Source organism: Narcine bancroftii, chromosome 1, assembly GCF_036971445.1.
Source record: "Narcine bancroftii isolate sNarBan1 chromosome 1, sNarBan1.hap1, whole genome shotgun sequence".
Classification (NCBI taxonomy): domain Eukaryota; kingdom Metazoa; phylum Chordata; class Chondrichthyes; order Torpediniformes; family Narcinidae; genus Narcine; species Narcine bancroftii.
Genome location: NC_091469.1, coordinates 250,510,269 through 250,537,258, shown reverse-complemented (window position 1 = coordinate 250,537,258; position 26,990 = coordinate 250,510,269). Strand labels below are relative to the sequence as shown.

At 47.2% G+C, this 26,990-nt stretch overlaps 1 protein-coding gene across 1 annotated transcript; it reads left to right on the top strand.

The window, feature by feature from the left end:
* Positions 1 to 282: 282 nt before the first annotated feature.
* LOC138751262 (transmembrane protein 178B-like) lies at positions 283 to 25,551 on the top strand. Its single transcript, XM_069913336.1, has 4 exons — positions 283 to 643; positions 9,638 to 9,751; positions 13,791 to 13,928; positions 23,457 to 25,551. Exons 1-4 carry the CDS (start codon positions 283 to 285, stop codon positions 23,699 to 23,701), a joined length of 858 nt encoding a protein of 285 aa, XP_069769437.1. The 3' UTR covers positions 23,702 to 25,551.
* Positions 25,552 to 26,990: the final 1,439 nt, after the last annotated feature.

Below are 26,990 nucleotides of genomic sequence, written 5' to 3'. Positions count from 1 at the left end.
GGCCTAGCGTACGTTATCCCGGGCTGGGATAGGGTGGACTCGGGTCGGAGTTACCCCGGGCTAGCATAGGCTGTGTTACCCCGTGTGAACCAGGCTGTGCTGGGATTGGATCGATATGTGTTCCTAGGACTAGGGTCGGGTCGGCGCGTGTTACCCCGGGACTGGGTTGGATCGGATCGGCTCGGTGTGCGTTTTGTGACACCGGTGGCCGGACTGGAACGGAGCGGGCTGCGGGAATGGCCGAGCTGTGAGGCGCCCAGTCCACCCTACTGCTGAGGGAAGATGGCGGCGATGAGGCTGCTGACAGGGGCAGGGCTCCTGCTGGCTCTCTGCGCCCTCGGGCTCTTAGCCATGGCCATCTGCACCGATTACTGGTACGAGACGGACGCGCGGCGGCACCGGGACCGCTGCAAGAACTACGCCAACAAGAGGAACGACCCTGGCTTCATCTACATCCCCAGCCAGAACCTGCCCCTGCGTCAGGCACCGCGAAGCCTCCTGCACCGCTCCCGGAGGTTCTTCCTGGGCTCTTCCGCCGTGGATTCCCACTGCAGCCGGCAGTTCAACTCCACCATTCTGGGCCTCTGGAGAAAATGCCACCGCCAGGACTTCGACCAGGACACCGAGGAGCTCATCTTCAAGGGTGAGGGCAAGCTGTGTTGCGCCTCCGGTTGGAGTGGGGACGCGAGGAGGGGGGTGGGAGGAGATTGCCCTGGGCAGTGGGGAGCTGGGCCCGCTGAGGGTGGCATTCCGGCGTGGAAGTGGGTGAGGTGCGCGGTCCTGATGTGGAACGGCACCCTGTGCTCGGGCCCGGCCGCTGGCCGAGGTGCTGAAACCGCCAGTGAAGCGCTCGTGGGGTTTAGTCCGCATCTGGTGTCCGCTCTTCTGTCGGCCTCCCACAATACTGGAGTAGGAAGGGAGTGACCGTGGAAACCAGATCAAAGCTGGAATGGTGGAGAGAGGTTATTGATCGCTCGGCGGAGATGGGTGTGGACGGGGCTGGATGTGGGCGTCTGGTACAGTCTGTCTCTTCTCCCGACCTTGTAGCAGGGCGGGAATCCTGTTCGGCCTCTACCATCCTCGCTCGCTCGGGAACGGGAGAGCAAGGCATTGTAAATTATTGCTAGCCTATGTGGATGTGAGGGGTTTGTGGGGTTCAATGGGCTAATAGTGAGGGGAACAACCAGTGCAGCAAACGAGAAATCAGATGGGGAAGAGCTGGAGATAGAGAGAGGGTGAGAGGGCAGGTGATGGGGTGAGGTACAGGAGAGAGAAGTTGGACAGGTAGGGGCGACGGCAGAGCCAGTGAGGGGATTGGGGAAGGTTGATTATATGGGAATAAGACCATGGAGTCGTATAACACTGAAACAGGGGCCCCTTGTCTATCCCAAACAACCTGCCCACGCGAGACCCACACCCCTCCAGTCCATAGAGTTATCGAAGTGTTTGTTAAAGGAAACTAATATCCCTGCCTCCACCACTTTGATTGGCAGCTGGTTCATATGCCTACCACTGTCCGGTTACGTCCCTTCTCGCCTCTGGTTATGCCCTCTTGCTTCTCCTTAGCTATGCCCCTCATGATTTGAGAATGCAAAAATATCCCCTCTCGACCCAGGTTTTTAGTATCATACAATGATTCAATCTCTCAATTCCTAGCAATATATGTGTAAACCTCTTCTGTATCCTTTCCAATGTAAAAAAATCCTCCCTACATCAGGTGACCAAAACTGCACATGACTCCTACACAAGTTATGTAGGAGTAGATGTTAATGTCCCTTATTGCACTCCTGAGACTTGCTGCCTAGACTCTGTGGGGTAGCCAAGTGAGTGGAGACATATTCTGGGTTATTAAGTGGGTACCCTCCTTCCTCAGTGTTTCGCTAATAGACCCACGACACTTCCAGAGGCTTCAGCAGTGAATCCTGGTGACCTGGGCTCACCTTCTCCTCTCTCCCCCCCCCACCGCCTCCTCCATGCCAATCCTTCACTTGGGGGCCCAGATGGAATCCTTTCTCCTCATCCAGAGATACTGCCTACCCTTTTCAGCAGCTCTGGAGAGATCTTTTACTGGTTGTCAGTGTGTCTTTCCTCATGCTCTCAACTCCCGGAGTAGCCATGTTGTCAATGTAGCTACAAATCCTCTTTAGCCAACTTCAACTGGTCAGGCCCTTGCCTTCCATTTGCCCTCACTGTCTTGTACAACTTCAACATGTCAGCTCAGAATTTGTATTCAATGTCCCAATTCATGAAGGCAAGTGCCCCAAATTCTCCTTCCTACTCTGTCTACCCATGCTGCCATCTTTAAATAACCATGTTCCTACATCCCCTAGTCCTTCTGCTCCATAACACTTTTGCAGACTCTGTCGTTTACAAAGTAAGCCCTGCCCTCGTTCAATTTACCCATATGCAGCACCTTCCACTTGTCTGAGTTGAACTGAATCTGCCATTCCTTAGCCAAAGATGAGTGGATTGGGATAGAGGGAGAGCAGAGATCAACCATATGGGGTAACTGTATGAGAGAACAGGTGAGGGTTGAGAGAGGACAGAAAAAAAAACAGTAAATGGAAGTGGGAGCCCAGGAGAGAATGCAGGGTATAGGTCTGGGGATAGAAGCTGGTACCAAGTAGAAGTGGCAGTAAGGCTCCATTTAGGATTTGACAAGGTCAAGGCTAATTTTCTACTATCCTGCCATCTCCCTGATTCCTCTGCACATCTCTGTTCATTGCTCTCTCCATCATGACCAGCCTTCCAGAAAGGATATTCTGAAGATCCAGCAACTGTCAAGTGGATAAATTTCTCCCCTATTCAGAAATGAGCTGACCTTTATTTTGAGGCACTTTACCCAGGAGAAACTCCCCCCTGACATCCAACCTGCAACACTCTTCTGTGTCTCTCAATAAGATCCCTTTCATCCTTTTAGTCCCTGTTCTCCACTCAATCTCTCCTCTTGTGACAGTACCACCACCCAGGGAATGAATCTTCACCAATCTTCCCCTTGAGCAAGTGTGTCCTTGCTTGGCTTAGATGTGATCTTGCTCATGCTCCATATAATTGCAGTAAGGTTTCTTTATTTTTCTGTTTAAATGATTTTTTTTACATACAGATGTTGAAAATCTGAAATAAAAGCAGGAAATGCTGCAAACACTCAGCAAGTCAGTGTTCTGATGAAGATATTTTTTAAACTCAAATGTTGAATGTGCTTCTTTCTGCATATGCCTGGTATGTTGAGCTTTTAGAACATTTTCTGCTATTATTTCTTGTATGTAAATTGTATTTGGAATGAAGGGCAAATTTCATTGACTTTCAAAACTGCCGGAGGCAGCTATATGTTAACTCTCGGTAAGGTGCACTAGGACATATCACTGACCATAAACATCTCCCAATCTTCAACAATTTTTTAAATAATATTTAGCTTTTCTATTTTAACCTCACATCCCCCACCCTGCTATATTGTTGCCTTATACACTCAGGTAGTCCATATACCCTTGAAGAACTTCACTAACTTTCTCATTCCCACTTAGTTTTCTGCTACAAGTAAACTCAAAAATGTTACACAAAAAGAAACTCAACAGAGGGTGGACCAACATCAGTGGGAGACAAGGAATGGTCAGCGTTTCAGGTCAAGACCCCTCATCAAAGCACGATTAGCGTAGCAGTTATCCCAGCGCTGTTCTAGCTGCCAATGACCCGGATTCGAGTCCGCCCCTGTCTGTAAGGAGTATGTATGCTCTCCTTGTCACTGTGTGCAATTTCTCCGGGTACTCCCATGTTCCAAAGACTTGAAGGGGTTGGTCGTATGGGTGATATTGAGCAGCGTGGGCTCATGGGCCCGAAGGGCATGTTTCAGTGCTGTGGCTAAATTTTTATTTTAAAAAACTCTATGTCCCAGCCAAATGATCAATGTAGATTGTGAGTAGTTGGGACACAAGTATCCATTAGTGCAGAACAAGTATCCATTAGTGCAGATCCCCACTAGTCACAACACCCACTGTTAAATAATTACTCGTCAATCTCCATCTGTTAACCAACTCTCAAATGGAGCTGGTAATTATTCTCTATTTTATGTGCTCTTACCTTGCTTGTTAACCTGTTTTGGATCAAAATCCTTCTGAATACACCCAATCCAGTTACTCCTAGAGCCACAGAAGATTCCAGCAGATTTGTCCTGCAGAATTTCCCTTTCATTAATCCTTTTTGAATGCTGGTCTATTATTATTTTTGAACTGTTTTGAAATTAGATTGTCGCAATTTATTGTGACATGCTGAAGAAGGCAAAGAAAGAGTCACCACGCAATTTAGCATCGTTATTACAATAAGAAAGAAAAGCAAAAGAGGTCCCTTTCAGAGACATCGATTTACCATGGATTTATTTTTTAAATGATACAACAAGGTAGTGGGTCTTTCCAACCCATGAAACTTGTGCTTCCCAATGAACCTACCTTCAAAAATAGGTAGCGCTGCTGTAACAGCCGCTGGTGCTGTCTTGGGAGAGTGGAAAGTGGAGACAAAGCACTGCTCCACAGGGTCTTACCGCCTGGTCGTGATGCCAATGGCTCTGTATAGCTTTAAATGACCTCATAAAGGAGCCAACAGTGTTTTATTTTTCATCCTGCAACCACAGGATCTGTGCTGGGCAGCGTATCACAAGGGGTTTAGACTCTGTGGGAGCAGCAGACCAGCGCAGGACACCAGAAACAGGGAAAACACATCCTCCTCCCCCAGCTATGAGAAGGAGAAGAATAGGAGACAACTCTACAGGTCAGAGCTGACAGCAATGGGCCAGCAAGGAGCAACAGCGGCTAAAAGCCAGCATGCTGCAGGCTGATGTTGACTTGTGGCCAAAGGACTTGCACAGGCTGGGGACAGCTGGCAATTTGTGGACGAAGGACCCACACAGGCTGCGGGTTGCTGGAGACTGGCTCATGGGAACCAGATTTCGGAACTGCGATCCCAGAGGGTGCTGAGGCCAAGAAAGGTTAACAAATGGCCTCAGGCTCTGAAGGCTTCCTGAGCATATTGGAGGTTTGGATCTGGAGCTTTATTGGCAACCTAAGCTCTGAGGCTGCAGGACCTCTGGAGGCAAATCCACGGACACTCGGTTTCTCTAAAGGGACTCTCTTTTACTTCTCTTTCTCCTGTTGTTTGCCTCATGGCAGAGAAAGGTTGAAGTATATCATCCATATTACAATTTAATGTATTATTACGTGACAATAAAAGGAACTTTTGTAACATGGGAGGAAAACAGAGCACCTGGAGAAAACCCACGCAGGGCACAGGGACAGGTTCCGGATTTGAATGGGGGTCACTGGTGCTGTAACAGCAGTGGGCTAACCATGCTAGATGTCACCGCCAATAGCATTCCCCCATAACCTCCATCACTGCAGGTCTGTTGATCAGCAATGACGCTGAGCTTGAGGCCCTACGTCCAGGACACAGCACCTTGACCTCTGGCGTCCTTCATTGTAAATCCCAACATTTGTACCTTGTTGCTTTCTCTTTCCTTTCTTAAATAGTGGAGTCGTGCCTTTTGCTTCCTTTCCTGTAGGAGCCCGTTATGGATCTACGGAATGTTGGAAGATGATACTCAGAGTTACAGACAAAGGCTAAACAGGTTAAGACTTTATTCCCTGCAGCGTTGGAGAATGAGGGGAGATTTGATAGAGGTATTCAAAATTATGTTGAATACAAGCAGGCTTTATCTTCTGAGGTTTGGTGAGATACAGTCGGGATGACATGGGTTAAGAGCGAAAGGTGAAATATTTAAAGGGAACATCTTTGCGCAGAGAGTAGTGAGATTGTTGAACAAGCTGCCACCTGTAAGTGGGGAACGCAGGGTTCATTTCAACATTAAAGAAAACTTTGGAAAGGTACATGGATGGGAGGGGTTTGGAGGGAAATGTTCCGGGTGCAGGGTAGAATAATAGTTTGGCACAGACTAGATGGGCCAAAGGGCCTAGTTCTGTGGTTCTAAGTGAGTATCTTCTCCGGCTGTCTCTTTTGAAAAGTGGATGTGGAGCCTAAGGTCCTCCCCAGAAATTCATCACAAACCGTTTGATTGGTACTTTTTAATGAATATTAACTTATTTTCCTTTCTCATTTACGTTGGGCCCTTGTTACTCTAGAATTTCTTTGCTTAATAATTTTGCTGGGGTGGCACTGTTAGTGTACCGGTTAACTCAATGCTATTGCAGTGCCAATAATGGGGGCTTGAATCCACTGTTCTCTGTAAGGAGTATGGACATTCTTCCTCGTAACCTGGTGGGTTTCCTCCCACCCTCCAAAAACGCATGGTGTTTGTAGGTTAATGAATGTATTTGGGTGGCACGCTTCTGGGCTGGACAGACCTGTTACCATGCTCTATGTCTAAATTAATTTTTTTAATATGTTCTATTCTTCATTAAAAATGTTCCCATCTCTTTCTGGAACAGACCAACATTTGCTTTTCCCTTTGACCTACTCCTACAATCTGCTTTTGTTTCTTGGTGGCTTATCCATTTTTCCTTTTACTAAATCAATTTTTAGAATTACACTGAGTATTGGTGAAGTCACATCTGGAAAACTGGTATAGTTTTGTGCCCCTTGTTTAAGAGAGGAGGCATTGAAGGTAGACCAAATCTTAAAGTAATTTCTGGGAATGAGAGAGTTGGGGATGATGTTAGAGAAGCATGAAAGATCCTTGGGGGGACCATGAGAGAGTAGATGCTTCATGGTCACATTAGTGGTTAGCGCCATGCTATTACAGTGCCAGTGGCCTGGGTTCGAATACGCCACTGTCTGTAAGGGGTTTGTATGTTCTCCCTATCACCTGCATGGGTTGCCTCCCAGGTTCCAAAACAAATGGGGGTTTGGTTGGTTCATTGGATGGCACAGGTTTCATGGGCTATTGATATCTCCATTCAACTTTTATCCACTCACCTTAAACAGACATCCTCTGGCTGTCCACCCTATTCAAGCCTCTCATAATCTTATACACCTCTATTAAGTCTCTTCTAATCCTTCGAAAAGCCCAAGTTCTGTCAATGCAATGAGAAAGAGTTAATAAACGAACATTAGTTAGGAAGTTTGGAAAGGAGAAAGTCTAAGCTTTGTGGCTGAGGATACAGATCCTGTTTGGCATGAAGGGACAGGGAGAGGAAATGATATGGAGGGGGATGCATTATGATTAGATGGGATCCAATTTTCACATTCATTAAGGATTGAACCAGTGTCTTCCAAAGGTTTAGTGTGCCTGGAGTTCCATTGGATTTATTGATGAATGGAGAGATGAGGGGATAGGGTGAGCAGGTTAAGGTGTGGAGACCGGGAATCAGGCAGTTGAAAAGGGAGTCACAAAACATGGAAACAAATACAACTTGCCCACAGTGAGTAAAATGTCCTGCCCACACTAGTCCCACTTACCTGCATTTGGCCCATTTCCCTCTGAACCCATTCTATCTATGTATCTGTCCAATATTTACTTAAACATTGCAATAGTACCTGCCTCAACCATTTCCTCCGGCAGCCTGTTCCATACACCCACCACCCCCTGTAGAAAAAAGTTACCACTCAGGTTCCTGTTAAATCTGATCCCCCTCACCCTAAACTTATGTCCTCTGGTTACTGATACCCCTGCTCTGGGCAAAATACTCTGTGAGTTCACCCGATTTATTCCTCTCATGATTTTGGACACCTCCATGAGATCATCCCTCATCCTCCTGCACTCCAAGGAATAAAGCACTAACCTGATCAGCCCCTGTAGCTCAGATGCCCAAGTCCTGGCAACACCCTCATCAATCTTCTCTGCACCATCTCCAGCTTGGTAACATCTTTCCTGTGGCACGGGCAGAACAGTTAGTGTAGTGGTTACCACAACACAGTTACGACGCTGGTGATCAGGACTGGGGTTCATATCCCGTGCTGTCTGTAAGAAGTTTGTACATTCTCCACATGTCTGCATGGGTTTCCTCTGGATACTCCGGTTACCTCCCACTCTTCAAAACATAGCAGGGGTTGTAAGTCAATTGGGTAGAATGGGCTCATGGGTCAAAAAGAGCCTGCTCTATGTCTAAATTTAAAAAAAAATTAAAACTTAAGAGAATGCTCCAAATAAGGCTTCACCAATGTCTTGTACAATTGCCGCCAACTTCTATATTCAGGCTGATGAAGGCCAATATACCAAAAGCCTCCTTGACCACCATATTTCCTTTGAGGCTATTTTCAAGGATCCCTCTGCTCTACAACACTCCCCAGATCCCCACCATTCACACTAGTCCTGTCCCCGTTAGACCTCCCAAAATGCAACACCTCATATTCTCCATTCCCCTGCCCACCAACCTAACCAATCCAGATCCCGCTGCAATCTTTGACAACCTCTTTCATCATCTACAATACCAGACACTTTAATGACATCCACAAGCTTACTAATCATACCATGTACATTTTCATCTAAATCATTGGTACAGATGACAAATAACACTTGGAGAACTTACATTGCAACTCTTCATAGCAATGATGAATCTCCTCATAATTGTTTGCCCTGTGTCTCACGTACATTCTGTCCTCATGTCCTTCCAATTCTTTCTGTGTCCTCCTCAAATCTGTTCACCCTCCTCACGGTTTGCTGAGCATCAGAGATGGGTAGATCTGCAAGTCAACCAATTGTGCTCCACCGGCTCCAGGCATTGAGCCCAGGAGAATGGAGCTCCCCCGACCACCTGGGAGCTCCCTGAATCACATCGCACCATCCTCTGTAAATCCATTCGGCAGCTTTGGACAAGGGGAGGGTTGGGCATAGTGGGGAAGGGGAAGGAAGGGTTCAGGGGACAGTGGGGTAGAAGAGGGGCAGGGATTGATGATGTCCAGAGGAGGATGGAACATGGGAGGTAGGTGTAGGGTAGGGAGAGGTGGGATGAGTGCAAGGGAGGGTGGTACGGGGCAATTGGCTGAGTGCACCAGAGCAGGTGGGTGCAGGGGAATAGGGAGGTGGATGTTGGGAGGGGAGTGTGCAGGAGGAGCAGGAGAGGGTGGGATGAGGTGAGGAAGAGGCAGGGGAGGTTGGATGAGTGTGATGGAGGTTTGTAAAAGCCCAAATTAACGTTCCTGCCCCCCCCCCACCCAGCCTCCACTCTCAGTGAGTGTGTGGACGTGGTTGGGCAGCAGGCAGTTGATGGGCAGAGCCCAGTGAGCTGGAAAGGTGCTAGGTCATGGGAAGTAACCCTCCCCCTTACCATTACCCCCCGCCAGTGGCTGTTCCTGGGAGTTGGACCCCCACACACCGTGCTGACACCACTGTGGGGGAGGCACCCACCACTGGGGGGGGGGAGGAAATAAGTGGACAATGGTGGGTGGGAAGGGAGGACAGACGGCGAAGGTCTGGCCAAAAGTGAAAAGGAGGTCCACAGTGGGGCAGTGGATACCGATGGCTCATGAGGCTCTATCCCCATGTGATTGCATCCTGTGCACTGGTTTGGGTGGCGAAGTTGCAGAGGGTGGGATATTGCCTGGAGATGGATATGGCCTCGCTTTGCTACCGGAGGGAGTACTTACCCTGCTGTTGCAGGGTACGGAGGGTGTGCACAGCTATTTTGGAAGGGCTGGGTGGGATGGCACCTGTTTTACCAGTGAGAGTGTGTGCCCACTAATGCTGAGTCTGTTTCAGGTGTGGTACAGCGCTGTATGCCCGTGAAATACCATTACTCCTCTTCGACCGTCCCACAGAATCTCCCGGTCAATCTAACCATGAGCATCCGACAGGATGAATGGCATGCCCTACGTAAGTACCAGGGGTGGGTGTGACAGTAAATAACGAAAGGAGGGGGTGCTCTGGGTGGGTGGGGGGTTAAAGAACAGGCTGAACAGAGAGAATCGGGAATAGGGTCTTTTTGCAGAGTGGAGGAATAGACAGCATGAAAATATGTTGGCTTTGCTCCATTCTAACTGCATCCTCTGCCACCCTGCCCTCTGCCACTGTTTCCACCGCCTCCATGCCCTCTTCCACCATTCCCACCACCACCCTGTCCTCTGCCACTGTTTCGACCGCCACCCTGCCCTCTTCCACCGTTCCCACCACCACCCTGCCCTCTGCCACCATTCCCACCACCACCCTGCCCTCTGCCACCGTTCCCACCGCCACCCTGCCCTCTGCCACCGTTCCCACCGCCACCCTGCCCTCTGCCACTGTTCCCACCGCCACCCTGCCCTCTGCCACTGTTCCCACCGCCACCCTGCCCTCTGCCACCATTCCCACCGCCACCTTGCTCTCTGCCACTGTTCCCACCGCCTTCCTGTCCTCTGCCATCATTCCCACCACCACCCTGCCCCCTGCCACTGTTCTCACCTCCACCCTGCCCTCTGCCACCCTGTACTGTGTTTTAACTGCTTAAACCCATCTGTGATAGCCAGAGGTATGTTTTTTGTAACTCAAAATGGTGGGTGCCAGGAATGCATCGCTGGGGGTGGTGATGGAGGCTGATACAATAGGGACATTCAAAAGACTCTTGGACAGGTGCATGGATGAAAGAAAAATATAGCATTATAGGTACAAGGTAGGGAAGATTTAAAGTGTTTTGGAGTAGGTTTCCATAGATCTGCACAACATCGTGAACTGAAAGGCTGGAACTATGCTGGAATATTATGTTCTATGAACCCCTCCAGTAGTCTGGTACCTTACCCATCACTAAAGAAGATACAAGAATTTCTGCCAGGGCCCCAACAATTCCTTGGCTGGATTGCCTCCAGGTCCATAGCTGAGCAGGCCTCAAGGAATTTATGTACCTCAAGACTGCCATCTAGTCTGTAAAATCAATAGGCTTTGGGATCTCATGGTTCTCTTTCCTGAACTCCCGTGACTTCCCCATAGTAAATACAGATGGGAAGTGATGATTTAAGACCTCATCTGTCTTCTGCAGTGTCACACACATGAGCACAGTAATTAATAATGGGACCTATTCCCTCCCACATTGCCCTTTCACTCTTACAAATTTATTAAATCTCTAAGGATTTTTTTCCCTTGCCTGCCAAGGATATTTGGCCTCCTACTTTCATCAGGTGCTCTACTACATCCAACTCCCTTCTGGGACCCACTCAATCCCAGCTGCCTGTTCCTCAATGTCCCTTGGAGCCAGAGCTCCCTCCTCCTATCACATTTGTCCTTCTCTCCACATGTTGACCCTAAACTCTCCCTCTCTCAATCTCAAAAGCCTCCCACTTTGCCAGATGTTCCATTTCCTACTAACAACCTCCCAATAAAACCTGTGTAATCCCAACAGGAGTGAACCAAGAAAGTCTGCAGACACTGTGATTGTAGTGAGTGCTGGAGAAGCTCAGTGGGCCCTGCAGACATCCCAACGTCTCCTTTCTTTCAGCTCTACATTCCCCTAATCAGTTCTCAGCTTTTCTCTCCTGTCCTTCTATCCCCGTCCACTGATGGCCTCTTGGTTGTTGGCCTTTGCTCCTCCCCCTGCCCCTTCTCTCATCCCCCCTCCTTTTTTATTAAGCGTCTGCTTTCTTTTTGCTTGTACCTTGACAAGGAACTTAGGCCTTAATGTAGGTTATGTATCTTATGATGGATGCAGTGGGATCTGCTAAGCTTCTCTAACACTTGCTAGCATTAACTAATGCCAACCAGATTAGCCTCTTTCCCTCCCTCCCCCCCCCCCCCCCCCCCACATCCCACACTCAATTTAGGACTTGAATTTGTGGACCAGTTCTATCTCTTTGCATGACTATTTTAGGACAAGTTGAAATCTGGTCACTCGTCCAAAACAACAACACTTGCCCACCCATACTTCCCGAGAGGAGTTTAAGATGGCCTTGACCCCAGATTCCGGGGGTGGGGGCAACAAACAATTCTGGAGTCTCATTCCTGGCCACAATATCTCCTATCTGTCCAACCATCTATTGAATCTCTTATCGCTACAGCTTCCCTTGATCCCACCCTCCCCTGCTGTGGATCAGAGCTAACTCTGGGGATATAGACCTGGCTCCTCCCCTGAATGGCCATTCCCACTCTCGCCGCCCTCAACAGGATCCAAACAGTGGACTTGTTCCTGGGGCATATGACACTCCCAATCTAACCCTCTACCTTCCCTGATGGTCCCTGAACCTAACATCTCACCAAAATTCCTATCCATGATTAGAGAATTGTGTTTGTTTTTGGTCACTGTGCTACCGAAGAGATGTCGAGGATTGGCTTGCCCACAGAGGGTGGTTGTTGCTGGTTCATATTCTACATGGAGGTCAGGGTGCTTCCACAGGGATCTCCTCTTTGTGATTCTTATAATTGATCTGGATGAGAAAGTGGAAGGGTGGGTTAATAAGTTTGTGGATGACACAAAAGTTGTTGCTGTTGTGGATTGTCTGGAGGGTTCCCAACGGTTACAAAGGGACAATGACAGAATGCAGAGCTGAGCTGAGAGGTGGAGATACTTCTGCAATGTTTAAGAAAACATTGAAAAGAGCTACAGATAGGAATATGGGCCAAATTCTGGCAGATGGGACATTTCGGTCAGCTTGGGCAGATTGAGCCAAAGGATCTGTTTCCACACTGGATGGCCCTAGGGCTTCCAGCATCTTGGATGTTTCAGGACTGATGGCCTCTTAAACCCACCTCGAGTACAAAGCAAAGGATCTTACCTTATCTTGGCTTACTACTGCTCAGCTTCCTCTCCAGAGAACAAGGCTTTAGCTCTCCCATCTTAACAGCAACCACTTTCACCAAAGCCAATCCAAAATATCTGGAATGTTCTGTGCTGCACCTTCCCTGAGCATCTGAGCAGGGAGGAGGTTAAATTTTTAATTTAATTTAGAGATAAATTGAGTACAAGAGTTGGGATGTTAGGGTGAAGTTATATAAGATGAATCCAAATTTGTTGTATTCTATGCAGTTTTTTTGGTCATCTAATTCCAGGAAATTTACCAGGATGTTGCTTGGACTAGAGCTGAGCTATAGGGGAAGGGTTAAACAGGTTAAAACGTTGTTCTCTGTAGTGTCTGAAAATGAGGGGTGATTTGATAGAGGGGAATACAAAATGATGAGGGTATTTACAGAATAAATACAAGCAGGGTTTTTTCACACTGACGTTCAGTGAGATAAGAACTAGAGAGCATGGGTGAAAGGTAAAATGTTTAAAGGGAACATTAGGGAGCATGCAGTCACAGAGAATGGTTAGAATGTGGAACAAGCTGCCAGCTGAAGTGGTGAATGTGGCTCGATTTTGACATTTAGGAAAAAATTGGGTTGTTATATGGATGGGAGGGATATGGCCAGGATGCCAGAGGCACAGACTGGATTGGTCAAAAGGCTTGTAGTGTAGTGTTTTGTGTTTTTAAATGATCACAGAACATAGTGTAGGTTATGGGTGTGAGTTAGGGAAGGATTAGGTTGTTGAAGAGTAAGTTTACAAACGTTGGCAGAACGTTGCATTCTGGAGGACCTCTGCTGTAATGTTCTATTCATTTTCTATACATCTTCATGCGTTTACGCGATTATTATGTGCAGTGTATGAAATGTGTGCACATTGTGGTCTGGAGAAATGTTGTTTCATCTGATTATCTGTAGTCAGATGATAATGAACGAACTTGAGACGCAGCAGGGTAACAGGCCCGACCAGTCCATGAGTTTGCATTACCCAAAGACACCATATGATCAACTAACCCACTAACCCCATACATCTTTGGAACATGAGAGAAAACTGATGCACCTGGAGGGAACGTACAAACTCCTCACACAGTGGTTTCCTCAGACCAGGGTGAGTCTCAGGCCGGGATCTGAGTGCCGCTCCCTTCAGTCTGACGCTGACTCTGATCGACAGATCTGCGGCGGATGACGGCAGGCTTCATCGGAATGGCAGTGTCCATCATCCTGTTCGGCTGGATCATCGGGATCCTGGGCTGCTGCAAGGACCACGACCTGATGCAGTACGTGGCTGGTCTCCTGTTCCTCATGGGAGGTGAGAGCATCCATCTCTGTGCACCAAGGGCAGACCCATCGTAGTACCAAACCCAGGGAGCGATCCAGCACTGACTGCTGGTTTGCAGTAACACCCCTCCCAGCCCCCATCACTTGAGGAGATACCTGGTCTCTGTCTCCCTCTCACGGGAAAGGCATCCAGTGAACTTCTCTTGCACTTGGGGCAAATCCAGTATTTGATTGGGGTTCTTTCCCTTTTGGGATGAACATGTGGGTTTAAGATGTGGGGGTGGAGGGGAATGTGGGACCAGACTGGTGGAAGTAATTAGAGGGACAGGCAGCATCTGCACCAGGAATCTACCTGATTCAAGGACCGTTGTCGACAGATACATTTTTGAGGTGGGTCTCAGACACAGAGAGTAGGATGAAGAGCTGGAGAAGTTGACTAAAGGACACAGCAGAGCCCAGGAGCCAGGTCGTGATGCCAGGAGGGGAATTGAAATCAGGCACAATGTAAGATCCAGCAGTGCAGGTGTAGAATTGCCTTTGGGGCAGAAGTCTTGGGGATAAAATTGGGGGTATGAAAAGATTTTACAGGAAGCCACCTTTGATGTCTTTTTGGATGGTGCCTTTACATGGAAAGCAAAAGCATCAGTCCCATCGCCCTTCTCGCTTCCCTGGAGACCAGCCATCTCCCTTGTACGCTCATCAACGCCTCTGTGGCCATGCATACAAGAAATAAATAGCCTTTCCAAGTGAAGCAACTCTTCACTTGTGAATCTGCAGGGTTAGGTGGGGTGGGGGGGGGGGGAGTTGGGGGTCATCTACTGCATCTAGAGTTCCCATTGTGGCCTCCTCTACATTGACGCAGACTGGGAAATCGTGGCCTTGAACGCCTTCACAATAACGGGGACCTCCCAGTGGCCATCAATGTTAATTCCACACATGGTTCCCACATGTCTGTCCATGGCCTCTTCACTGCCTTCTCACAAACTGAAGGAACAACACCTGATATTCTGTCTGGGGTCTCTCCAACCAGACGGCATTTACATTGACCTCCAGTTTCCATTAAATCCCTCACGCTGGTTTCCCTACACCTCTGACTCCCACCCCTTTCCTCGCCACACAGAGAGTTGCCCCCTCCTCAATCACCTCTCAGCCTTTTTTCTTCTACCCTCCCACTCTTCCCTATCCACCTGGCCTGTGATCCTTCCCCGACATCTACCTCCCTCGTCCCTCGCCCCTCACCCCCGCCTTTTTATTCAGGAACTTGCCTGCTTTTGGGTTCATACCTTGACGAAGGGCTTGGGCCCAGAACGTTGGTTCCCATTTCTTTTCTGTAGATGCTGTGTGACCTGCTGAGTTTCTGCAGCAATTTGGTGTCTTTTACTACAATTTGCAAACTTTCCTGCTTAACTACAGAGGAAACTGGAGCAGGAGTCGACAATCTCAGCTTGACTTGCCCATCTGTTGCCTTAGTCAAACATCTATATGTGCCCTAAACATATTCCCTAAGCAAACTACTGAATTCCATAGATTCACCACTCTCTGGGAGAAGCAGTTCCTCCTCATCTCTGTCCTATATCTACTCCCAAGAATTTTGAAGCTATTAACCCTGGTTCAGGTCTCACCTACCAGTGGTAACAGCCACCCTCCTTCTATCATAGGAACATAGGAAGTAGGAACAGGAGTAGGCTAAAAATGGCCCATCGAGCCTGCTCCACCATTCAATATGATCATGGCTGATCTAATTTATGACCTAACTCCACCTACCTGCCTTCTCCCCATATCCCCTAATTCCTCTATCATGTAAAAAATTATCTAACCGAATTTTAAATATGTTTAATGAGGCAGCCTCAACCACTTCCCTGGTTAGAGAATTCCAAACATTCACTACTCTCTGGTAAAAACTATTTTTCCTCATCTCTGTCCTAAATCTACTCCCCCGAATCTTGAGACTGTGTCCTCTCGTTTTAGTTTCCCCGACCAGCTCAAAAAACCTTCCTACATCTATCCTATCCATACCCTTCATAATCCTATATGTTTCTATAAGATCTCCTCTCATTCTTCTGAACTCGAGCGAATACAATCCTAGATGATTTAATCATTCATCATAAGTCAACCCCTTCATCCCAGGGATCAACCTAGTAAACCTCCTCTGGACCCTCTCCAAAGCCAGAATATCCTTCCTCAAATATGGAGACCAGAACTGGACACAGTACTCCAGGTGCAGTCTCACCAGTACCTTATACAGTTGCAACATTACCTCCCTACTCCTGAATTCAATTCCTCTAGCGATGAAGGCCAACATTCCATTTGCCTTCTTAATAACCTGCTGCACCTGCAACCTAACCTTTTGTGATTCATGCACAAGCACTCCCAAGTCCCTCTGTACAACAGCATGCTGTAGTTTTTCACCCTTTAAATAATATTCAGCTCTTTTATTTTTCTTGCCAAAGTGGATAACCTCACTCTTACTAACATTGTACTCCATCTGCCAGACCTTTGCCCACTCATCCAGCTTAACTATATCCCTCTGCAGACTCTCCACATCCTCATTACAATTTCCTCTTCCACTCAATTTGGTGTCATCCGCAAACTTGGCTACACCATATTTTGTCCCCTCCTCCAAGTCTTCAATGTAAATGATGAACAGCTGTGGGCCTAACACTGACCCCTGCGGCACCCCACTTACCACTCTCTGCCAACCTGAAAAACTCCCATTTATACTGACTCTCTGCCTCCTGTCAGACAACCAATTTTCAATCATAGAAACATAGAAGATAGGAGCAGGAGTAGGTCATTCGACCCTTCGAGCCTGCTCCGCCATTCAACAAGATCATGGCTGATCTTAAAGTTCAGTACCCCGTCCCCGCCTTCTCTCCGTAACCTTTAATACCCTTATACTGAAGAAATATATCTAATTCCCTCTTAAATATATTTAATGAACCTGCCTCTACTGCCCTCTGTGGCAATGAATTCCACAGATTCACCACCCTCTGGGTAAAGAAATTCCTCTTCATCTCGGTCCTAAATGGTTTGCCTATTATCCTCAAACCATGGCCCCGGGTTCTGGACTTCCCCACCATTGGAAACATCCCATCTGCATCCATTCTGTCCAGTCCTGCCAGAATTTTATATGTCTCTATGAGATCCCCTCTCAATCTTCTAAACTCCAGCGAGTACAATCCCAATTTGCGCAATCTTTCCTCATAAGTCATTCCTGCCATTCCAGGTATCAGCCTGGTGAATCGCCTCTACACTCCCTCCATTGCAAGAATATCCTTCCTTAGATAAGGTGACCAAAACTGCACACAATACTCCAGGTGGGGTCTCACCAAGGCCCTGTACAGCTGCAGTAAGGTATCCTTGTTCCTATACTCAAACCCTCTTGATATGAAGGCCAACATACCATTTGCCTTTTTAACCGCCTGCTGTACCTGCATGCTCGCCTTCAGAGACTGGTGTACAAGTACCCCTAGGTCTCTCTGCACTTCCCCATCTCTTAATCTATTGCCATTCAAATAGTAATCTGCCCTCCGGTTTGTATTACCAAAGTGGATAACCTCACATTTATCCACATTGTAATGCATTTGCCATGTATCTGCCCAGTCCCTCAATTTATCCAAATCACACTGGAGCTTCCTGACCCCCTCTTCCGTGCACACAACCCCTCCTAGCTTTGTGCCATCTGCAAATTTGGAGATATTACATCCAATCCCCTCATCCAGATCATTAATGTAAATTGTGAACAGCTGGGGTCCCAGTACAGATCCCTGTGGTACCCCACTGGTCACCGCCTGCCACTCAGAAAATGAGCCATTTATCCCAACTCTCTGTCTTCTACCTGCCAGCCAGTTCTCAATCCACATCAATACATTGCCCCCAATCCCATGAGCCTTGATTTTGGAAGCCAGTCGTTTATGCGGGACCTTATTGAAGGCCTTTTGGAAGTCCAGGTACACCACATCCACTGGCTCTCCCCCATCTATTTTACCTGTCACCATCTCAAAGAATTCCAATAGATTTGTCAAGCACGATTTACCTTTTGTAAATCCATGTCGACTCCGTCCGATCCCTTCTCTGCTAGTCATATGCTCTGCTATTACATCCTTAATAATGGATTCCATCATTTTGCCCACTACTGATGTAAGGCTCACCGGCCTATAATTCCCCGCTTTTTCTCTACCCCCCTTTTTAAATCGTGGGGTAACATTAGCTACCCTCCAATCCATGGGTACTGATCCTGAGTCTATCGAGTTCTGGAAAATAATTCTTAAAGCATCTGCTATCTGAATGGCCACTTCCTTAAGTACCCTAGGATGTAGATTATCAGGCACTTTGGATTTATCTGCCTTCAATCCCATCAATTTCCTCAAGTCCACGTCCTTAGAGATACAGATTTCTTTCAGTTCCTCCCTTGCATTAGTCTCTATGTTTCCCAACATCCTTGGGAGGTTATTTGTATCCTCTCTTGTTAAAATAGAACTAAAGTAAGAATTTAATAGCTCTGCCATTTCCTTATTCCCCATTATATATTCCCCTGATTCCGACTGCAAGGGACCTACTCTGGATTTCACCAATCTTTTCCTCTTGACATATTTATAAAAGCTTTTGCAGTCGGTTTTTATATTTGCCGCAAACTTACTTTCGTAATTTATTTTTGCTCTCTTGATTAATCCCTTTGTCCTCCTTTGGTGTATCTTGAACTGCTCCCAGTCTTCGGTTGTGGTACTTTTTTTGGCCAATTGATATGCTCTCTCTTTGGACCTAATGCTGTCTCTAATTTTCCCTTGTTATCCACGGTTGAGATACCTTTTTTGGTTTATTTTTATGCCAAACCGGTATAAACGATTTTTGCAATTTCTCCATTAGATCTGTGAATGCTTTCATTGTCTATCCACAGTCAACTCCCCCATAAACACCACCCAATCAATCTTACTCAACTCCCGTCTCATACCATCATAATTCCCTTTATTTAAATTCAGGACCTTAGTCTCAGTTTTAATTTCATCACTCTCCATGTCGAGTGAGAATTCGATCATATTGTGATCGCTCCTACCCAAAGGGCCTCGTACAACAAGATTGTTGATTAGCCCCTTATCATTGCATAATACCCAATCTAAAATGGCCTGCTCCTGAGTTGGTTCCTCGACATATTGGTCTAGATAACTGTCCCGTAAACATTCAAGGAATTCCTCCTCCTCAGTATTTTTACCAATTTGATTAGTCCAATCTATATGCAAAATACTTCCCCAGACTCCACTTTCCTGTAACTTACTGATAAGTCTCTTGTGCGGCATCTTATCAAACGCTTTCTGGAAATCCAAATATACAACATCAACCTGTTCCCCTCTATCCACCGCACCCATTATATCCTCAAAGAATCCTAACAAGTTTGTCAAACAAGATCTTCCCTTTCTAAAACTATGCTGCGTCTGCCTGATTGAACCCTTACGTTCCAAAAGTTTCACTATTTCATCTTTAATGACGGCTTCAAGCATTTTTCCAACTACAGATGTCAAGCTAATTGGCTGATAATTTGCAGTCTTCTGCCTACATCCCTTCTTAAAAAGTGGCATGACATTTGCTGTCTTCCAGTCTGCCGGGACCTGCCCAGAATCCAAGGAATTTTGGTATATGACCACCAATGCATCAACTATAACTTCTGCCATTTCCTTCAGAACCCTTCGATGCATATCATCAGGACCAGGTGATTTGTCTGACTTTAGTCCCATTAGTTTCTCCAATACTACTTCCTTTGTAACAACTATTTTATCAAGGCCCTCCCCAACATTCGCATCCTTAACTCCGCACTTGGGCATGCTGGACGTGTCTTCCACCATGAAGACTGACACAAAATATTTGTTTAATGCCTCGGCCATTTCCTCATTTTTTTCTACCAGTTTTCCTTTCTCATCCTCCAAGGGTCCTATGTTAACTCTGGGCACCCTCTGCCGTTTTATATAATTATAAAATTTTTTGCTTTCTGTTTTTATATTTTGTGCCAATTTACTTTCATAATCCTTTTTCCCATTTCTTATTACCCGCTTTGTAACCCCTTGTTATCTCTTAAAGTTTTCCCAATCTTCCAGTTTCCCACTGCTCTTTGCAGCTTTGTACACCTGCGCCTTCAATTTTATACTCTCCTTTATTTCCTTTGTTAACCTTGGTTGATTTTTCCCTCCCTTGCTGCCCTTTTTCCTGACCGGAATATATTTTTGTTGAGCATTACAAAATATTTCTTTGAAAATCTTCCACTGTTCCTCAACTGTTTCATCAATTAGCCTGTGCTCCCAGTCCACTCTGCCCAATTCCTCCCTCATCCTATGGTAGTCACCCCTGTTTAAGGATAATATATTAGTTTTAGATCTAACTATTTCCCCTTCCATCTGAATGAAAAATTCAATCATACTATGATCGCTATTTCCCAGATGGTCTCTGACTATTACATAATTTACTCTACCTATCTCATTGCACAACACTAGATCCAGGAGAGCATTTTCTCTTGTGGGTTCCTTAACATGCCGCTCAAGAAAGCTATCGCGGATGCATTCTGTGAAGTCCTCTTCTAGACTCCCACGACCAACTTGATTTTCCCAATCTATGTGGAAGTTAAAGTCCCCCATGACTACTGCCGTATCATTATTACATGCCTCACTTATCTCTATTTATTTCCTGTGCCACTAAACTATTGTTATTTGGTGGGTGATAGATAACACCCACCAATAATTTTTTGCTTTGTTATTCTTTATCTCTACCCAAATGGACTCAACATTATGCTCTTTAGATCTTATATCATTCCTCACTACTGCCTGGAGCTCATCTTTGATTAAGAGTGCAACTCCACCTCCTTTACCATCCTGTCTATATCTTTGCACCACCTGATACCCTTGAAAGTTTAATTCCCATTTAGGGTCATCTTGTAGCCATGTTTCCGTGATGGCTATCAAATCATAGTCATGGGTACCGATTTGCGTCTCAAGTTCACTAACCTTATTTCTAATACTGCGGGTATTCAGATAAAGTGCCCTTATGCTCTTTGTCCTTTTAATATCTAGTGACTTCTGTAACCTTTTCTTTTGATTTTTCTACCCACTATTTTTCTTTGTAATTTTCTTAACACTCTCATTGACCCGAAAACTCACTGCACCATCTGATTTTTTACTTTCTCCTCCCAACATTACTTTTCCTATTTTACTTTTCCTGGCCATTACTTTATCTTCCCTACCCTTTTCCCTATCACTCTGGTTCCCATACCCCTGTCAAATTAGTTTAAACCTTGCCCCACTGCTGTACCAAACATACTTGCCAAAATGTTGACACCTTTTGGATTTAGGTGCAATCTGTCCCTCTTGTAAAGATCATGCCTTCCCCAAAAGGGATCCCAATGATCCAAGAAGCCAAATCCTTGCCTTGTACACCAGCACATGAGCCACACATTCATTTTCCTTATCCTTACATTCTTTTAATCACTTGCATTTGGAACAGGTAGTAATCCCGAGATCACTACCCTTGCGTTCCTGTCTTTCAGCTTTCGTCCCAGCTCACTGTAATCCCTTTTCATTACCTCCTCCCTTTTCTTGTCAATGTCGTTTGTACCCACAAGTACCAAGACATCAGGCTGCTCTCCCTCTCCTCTCAGAATATTTTGGACCCAATTTGCACCTGGGAGGCAGCACACCATGCGGGTATATTTATCTGGCTCACTGAACCTCCTGTCTGTACCCCTGACAATGGAGTCCCCAATTACTACTGCATTTCTCCTTTTCCTTTTCTTTTGCACCACTCTGCCAGGCTCATTGCTATTGACCTGATGCCCGTGGCCATCTTCTGTCCGGTCATCTCCCTCAACAGAATCCAACACAACATAACTGTTGCTGAGTGGGATAGTCACTGGTGTGCTCTCCGATTTTCTTGACTTTTTCTTTTCCCCCCCCGACGGTTTCCCACTTACCTGACACGGGTTCTGGAGTATTTATCACCCTGAAAGTTGAGTCGATTAATTCCTCACTCTCCCTTACAAACCGCAGGTCATCAATCTGCAACTCCATATCCCTAATTCGCTCCCTTAGTAACTGCATCTCAGTACACCTGGTGCAGATGTGGCCATTTGGGAGGGTGGAGGTCACCCATTGTTCCCACATCTGACACCCAGTACAGAGCACTAACCCTATTAGCATGACTCTGAATACGAAGGCAAATAACTCAGCTTACCTTTTCTCCTTGCCTGCTTTCGCCAAAGCCTGATAAGCCAAAGCCAGGAAGTCTCACTCCTCGCTGGCCACTCCTTCCCCTTTCACTCCTTTTATTGGCCCCTTGACCAATTAACCCTGTCACTTTCAGCAAGCTCCTCCTCCTCTGATTCACAGCCCAACTCTCTCCAATTATTTAAATTTAGACATATGCCACAGTAACAGGCCCCTCCGGTCCACGAGCCCATGCTGCCCAAATACCCCAATTAGCCTATAACCTCAATATGTTTTAGGAAGATGGGAAGAAACCCACGCAGACACAAGGAGAAGATACAAACTCCTTACAGTGTGGCATTTGAACCCCGGACCTGATTCCTGGTGCTGTAATGGCGTTGCACTAATCGCCACGCCAACCATGCTGCCCCAATGTATCTATGACTTAGATAATCTTGTAGACTTCTATTAAGTCACCTCTTTTCCTTCTTCACTCCAAAGAGAAAAGCCCCAGCTCTGTTAACCTTGTCCCACAACACCCTGGTCAATCTCCTCTGCACCCTCTCCAAAGCTTCCACATCTTTCCTGTAATGCAGGTACCAGAACTGAACACAATGTTACTAGTGTGGTCTAATCTGAGTTTTATGGAGCTGCAACATTACCTCAGGATTCCTGAACTCAATCCCTCCACTCATGAAGCCCAGCATCCAATTAACCTTCTTAATTACCTTGTCTACTTGCAATGCACCCTTGTGAGAGCTATGGATTTGGGCCCCAAAGTCCTTCTGTCTTCCACACTGTTAAGAATCCCGCTATTGCAATGTTTAAGAAAAATTGGAGTGGTACCTGGATAGGATGAGTTAGAGGGAGAGGCAGGGTGGTGTTTTGGTAGGTTGGGCCAAAGAATCTGGGGCAACACGATGTTAACCCTTTCATTTCCGAATGTGTGCTTTTTCCAAAGCGACTACATCCTTTATCAAGTAATATCCCTTGATCTGCTCCCGCCTCTATTCAACCGGCTGGTCTTTGGGTGGGGGCAGGGAACCTGGTGGTCACAGAGGAAACTGCCCTCCAGCATCAAAACCTCGAGTCAGGAGGTGTGACGAGAACTGGATTAGTCTAGGGCACAGGCGACGGGAGCTGGTCCGAAGGAGGACCTTGAGGTGATGTGGCCGAACTCTCGGCACCGTCTTCGCTTGGCAGGGGAACCAGAGGATGGGAGGGGAGGGGAACCAGAGGGTGCGAGGGGGGAGGAACCAGAGGGTGGGCTTCACTCTGCCTCCACATTCCTGCTTCACTCCCAGGATGGGGAGACAAGGGTTTAGATGGTGGGCGGGGGAGAGATCAATGCAACCTAACGCTGCGTTTGTTGCCGCCAGGAACCTGCTGCATCATCTCCCTTTGCACCTGTGTGGCCGGCATTAACTTCGAACTGTCGCGCTTCCCTCGGCACATGTACGGCCTGCCGGAGGACATCAGCCACGGCTATGGCTGGTCCATGTTCTGTGCCTGGGGCGGACTGGGCCTCACCCTGTTGGCCGGCTTCCTCTGCACCCTGGCCCCGTCACTCAGCACGCCGCGCACGGCCGTGCAGAAAGCACGGGTGGAGAACGGGACCATGTAAGGAAGCGGGGGGCTTGGCATCAGCTCGGCCGGCTGGTGAGAGACGCTTAAATACTTCCACTACTACCGGTTTATTGAATGTAATTTAGTAGAATTGCTTGTGATAAAAAAAAGTTCATACATTAAAAAAAAAATCAAGGAAGCATTTTTTTCATTGATGCATCGAAAGCTGATGCCCTGGATTTATGGACAATTTTTCTACGACTCCCGGTCAGGGTTTTATTCGTCCCCAAGCAATGAAATGTTTGTCCAGTTCACGCTGCCCTCTCGCCCCAGAGATGATGATGAACAAGCTGCATCCGGGAATATTTCTCCAGGGTCGTGTTTTATACCGTGTGTTTATTTGTACAAAGAGCATTTTCCCCCTGTACAGGAACCCGCTGTTGTAAATTGTTCTGCCGCTGCTTTTGGTCGGACCCTCCAGGCAGCTTAAAATGACCTTTATTACATGGTCGCCGTGAAACGCTCGGCAGAAGCTGGATTCTGCATCGTCCTCGCCCGCCCTCCTCGCAGAGTGACGGGGTCACGGTCTCGGTGACGGGGCTGGACAGCTGCTAACCCCCCTTGCACGCCGGGGGTTCGCCCAGCTCCACGTGTGGGCCTCTGGAACCAAACGGGCCTCAACCCGTTGGAGAAGCAGAGAAACGATCTTCTTCCCTGGAACTGGATGATAGGTTGTTTACCTTGACGCTCATGGGCAGCAATGGAGCTGACACCGGCCACTGTGGACAGGGCTCTCTCTCTGCATGGCCCAAGTCACCGGGACCGAGGGCTTTTTGTCTCAACGCAGAGAGTGATGCGAGGGTGTGGAACGAAGTGCCAATTGTGGCGAATGAGGACGATTTTGGCATTGAAGAAAATTTTGAATAGGAACTTGGTTTGGAGGCTTATAGTCTGGGTACAGGTCAGTGGACCTAGGCAGAATAAGAGTTGGGCATAGACTAGATAGGCTGAAGGGCCTGTTTCTCTGCTGTAGTGTTCTCGGACTATAATGGGATTCAGAAAAACGGTGTGGCCAGTGGGGGGAGAGGACTGGAATGTGCAGCATTGGGTGGGATAGGAGTTGGTTTGGGTCATGTTAGGGGGTCATAGGAACGTATTGAAATGGATAACATAAGGTCATGGAAGGAATCGTTAGACTCACTATGGCACTGCCCTCCTCTCCAGCTGGAATCCCTGTTTGGTGCCTGTTGAAGCCAAAAGACTCATCTTCCTTCAGGAGTGTGTCACATTTGCTCCATCCAACCAATTCTATTTATGAACAAGTTGTCAAGACATCAAGGTGGTCCTCAAAACAGTGCCCCTGTACATGGTGACAGGAGACTTAATAAAGTCACTGCTGAGGGTACTGTTATCCAATTATCAGCCCCCTGGTCCATCAGGAGGTAAGAACCTGGCCCTTCACCCCTAACCCATACTCAGTGCATGGTATTCTGTAGTAGCTTGTGCCCCATTACCTTCCTCTGGACTCATCAACAACTTAAGCTTCTTTACTCATTTCACTTCGGACAAGAAAATCTCAACCCGTGTTGCCAATTCAGCTTATCTCTTTACCAACTCATCAGGTTTTAGTTTTTTTTGGTGGGAGGGGGAGGCAGAAGTCACCAACAGCCTTCTGCTGTCCCCCTTCATCTGCTGAACTTTGTCCATGGTGGTCACATCATTACCTGAGGATGCATGCAGCAGCGCTGGGGCATTGTGGGGGTGTGTACAGTATTAAACTCCAGTGCAGTGTGATGTGTTTGGTACAGTGTAAAATATTGTGATGTCCTCTTTTGATGTATTGTTTATAGCTGAGGATATTGCGCAAGGAAGGAAAGTTATCTTGTCCAGGGGCATTTGTAATTGTAATATACACACTGAACATTCAGTCTGTCGATAATAAAATTACTTACAAGACAGCGTCTTTGGACTTTATTCTAGTCAGAATTGCTGGAGTGCCTGTTCTTTGGCTGTGTGGGAACTGGTTTTAGGGCCATATGAACTTGAACTTTTCTGAGTGGTACATCCCTCCCACGCTTGCTCCTCCTCACCACCAACCCCCAAGCTCCATCTGAGTTGCCACATCTATGAAGCTCCAGGTTACTGTTGCTTCACCCATGGCCAGACCCCAACATCATCCACCAGGTGACCCAGACACTAAAAATGGCTTGGAGACTAGTCCCCATAAGCTCAGAGTCCAATCTAAGGCACTAACCCCACTCCTGATTTTACCATTCATTCCAACGCAACTTTACAGTGACCCTGGCAATGGGAGAGGAAGCCAGGGTGACAGGGATGGGGACAAGATGCAAACTCCACCCAGACAGCACCAGCGGTCAGGATTAAACCCCATGTCCCTGGACAGTGGCTTAATGTGGAAAAAAATGAAAGATACATGGATGGAAGGGGTATGGAGGGCCATGCTCCAGGTTCAGGTCAATGGGCCAAAGAGCCCATTTCTGTGTTGTAGTGTTCAATGGAAGTGGTTCTGCAGGGGTGTGGTTGGCTGGGAGATTGGAGTTTGCCCACTGAACAGTGAATCTGTGAAAGAGTTGACCCCATTGAACTCCTCTTTCACAGGGGTGAGGGAGATGGGCAGCACCAGATTTTGTAAGGGAGGGGGTGTGCAGTGCAGGGAGGTGCAGGCACACTTGGGGTGACGAGGTTGCTGGAGCCCACAACCAACCAGCTGGAGGACAAGCTGCAGCAAGTGTTTCAGAGGCAGGCAGGAGCAGGCAGTCTATACACAAAGATGGAGAGGACCAGTTCCCTGCAGAGTCTGAGTGGGACAAGCACCACTCCTGGGAATACTCTGTCCTCAACTAAATTCCAAGGATCCAGCAGCTGCATGCTTCTGCAGGGAGCTTAGAGAATTAGCATAGGCCACAAAGTGTTACTGAGGACCAGGGGGTAGGTTTCTATTTGTGCAATCAGGAAAGCATTCCTGTTAAGTTAAACACAGACCTTCATGTACAACATCAAATGTTGACACTCCCATTCACACATAGAGACAGCTAATGATCTTCAGTCCTTTGGATCCCTGTCCAATTTAGTGACAGGCCCTTGTGTCTGCCTCACATTCCTTCTAGCTAGTGCTATGCAGGTAAAAATGAGCTGCCCTAAAGCTCCCCAACTTGATTGGAGCAATGCCCTGAAAAACATCCACCACCCCTGACAACTGAACTCAATTATCAGACAGTGTTGATGGCTACGGAAAAAATTCGCTGCAGCCATTAGAGGCTGAAATGAGATTGAGCAACAGAAGCAGGACCGTAAACAGTCCACCTCACAGCAGAAGTAGCAGTTGT

Excerpts from the sequence above, each read along its gene's own strand:
- LOC138751262 (XM_069913336.1), top strand. The coding sequence starts at position 283 with ATGGCGGCGATGAGGCTGCTGACAGGGGCAGGGCTCCTGCTGGCTCTC. Across the intron at positions 644-9,637 it reads CGAGGAGCTCATCTTCAAGG|GTGTGGTACAGCGCTGTATG; the intron begins GTGAGGGCAAGC and ends AGTCTGTTTCAG. Across the intron at positions 9,752-13,790 it reads GGATGAATGGCATGCCCTAC|ATCTGCGGCGGATGACGGCA; the intron begins GTAAGTACCAGG and ends TCTGATCGACAG.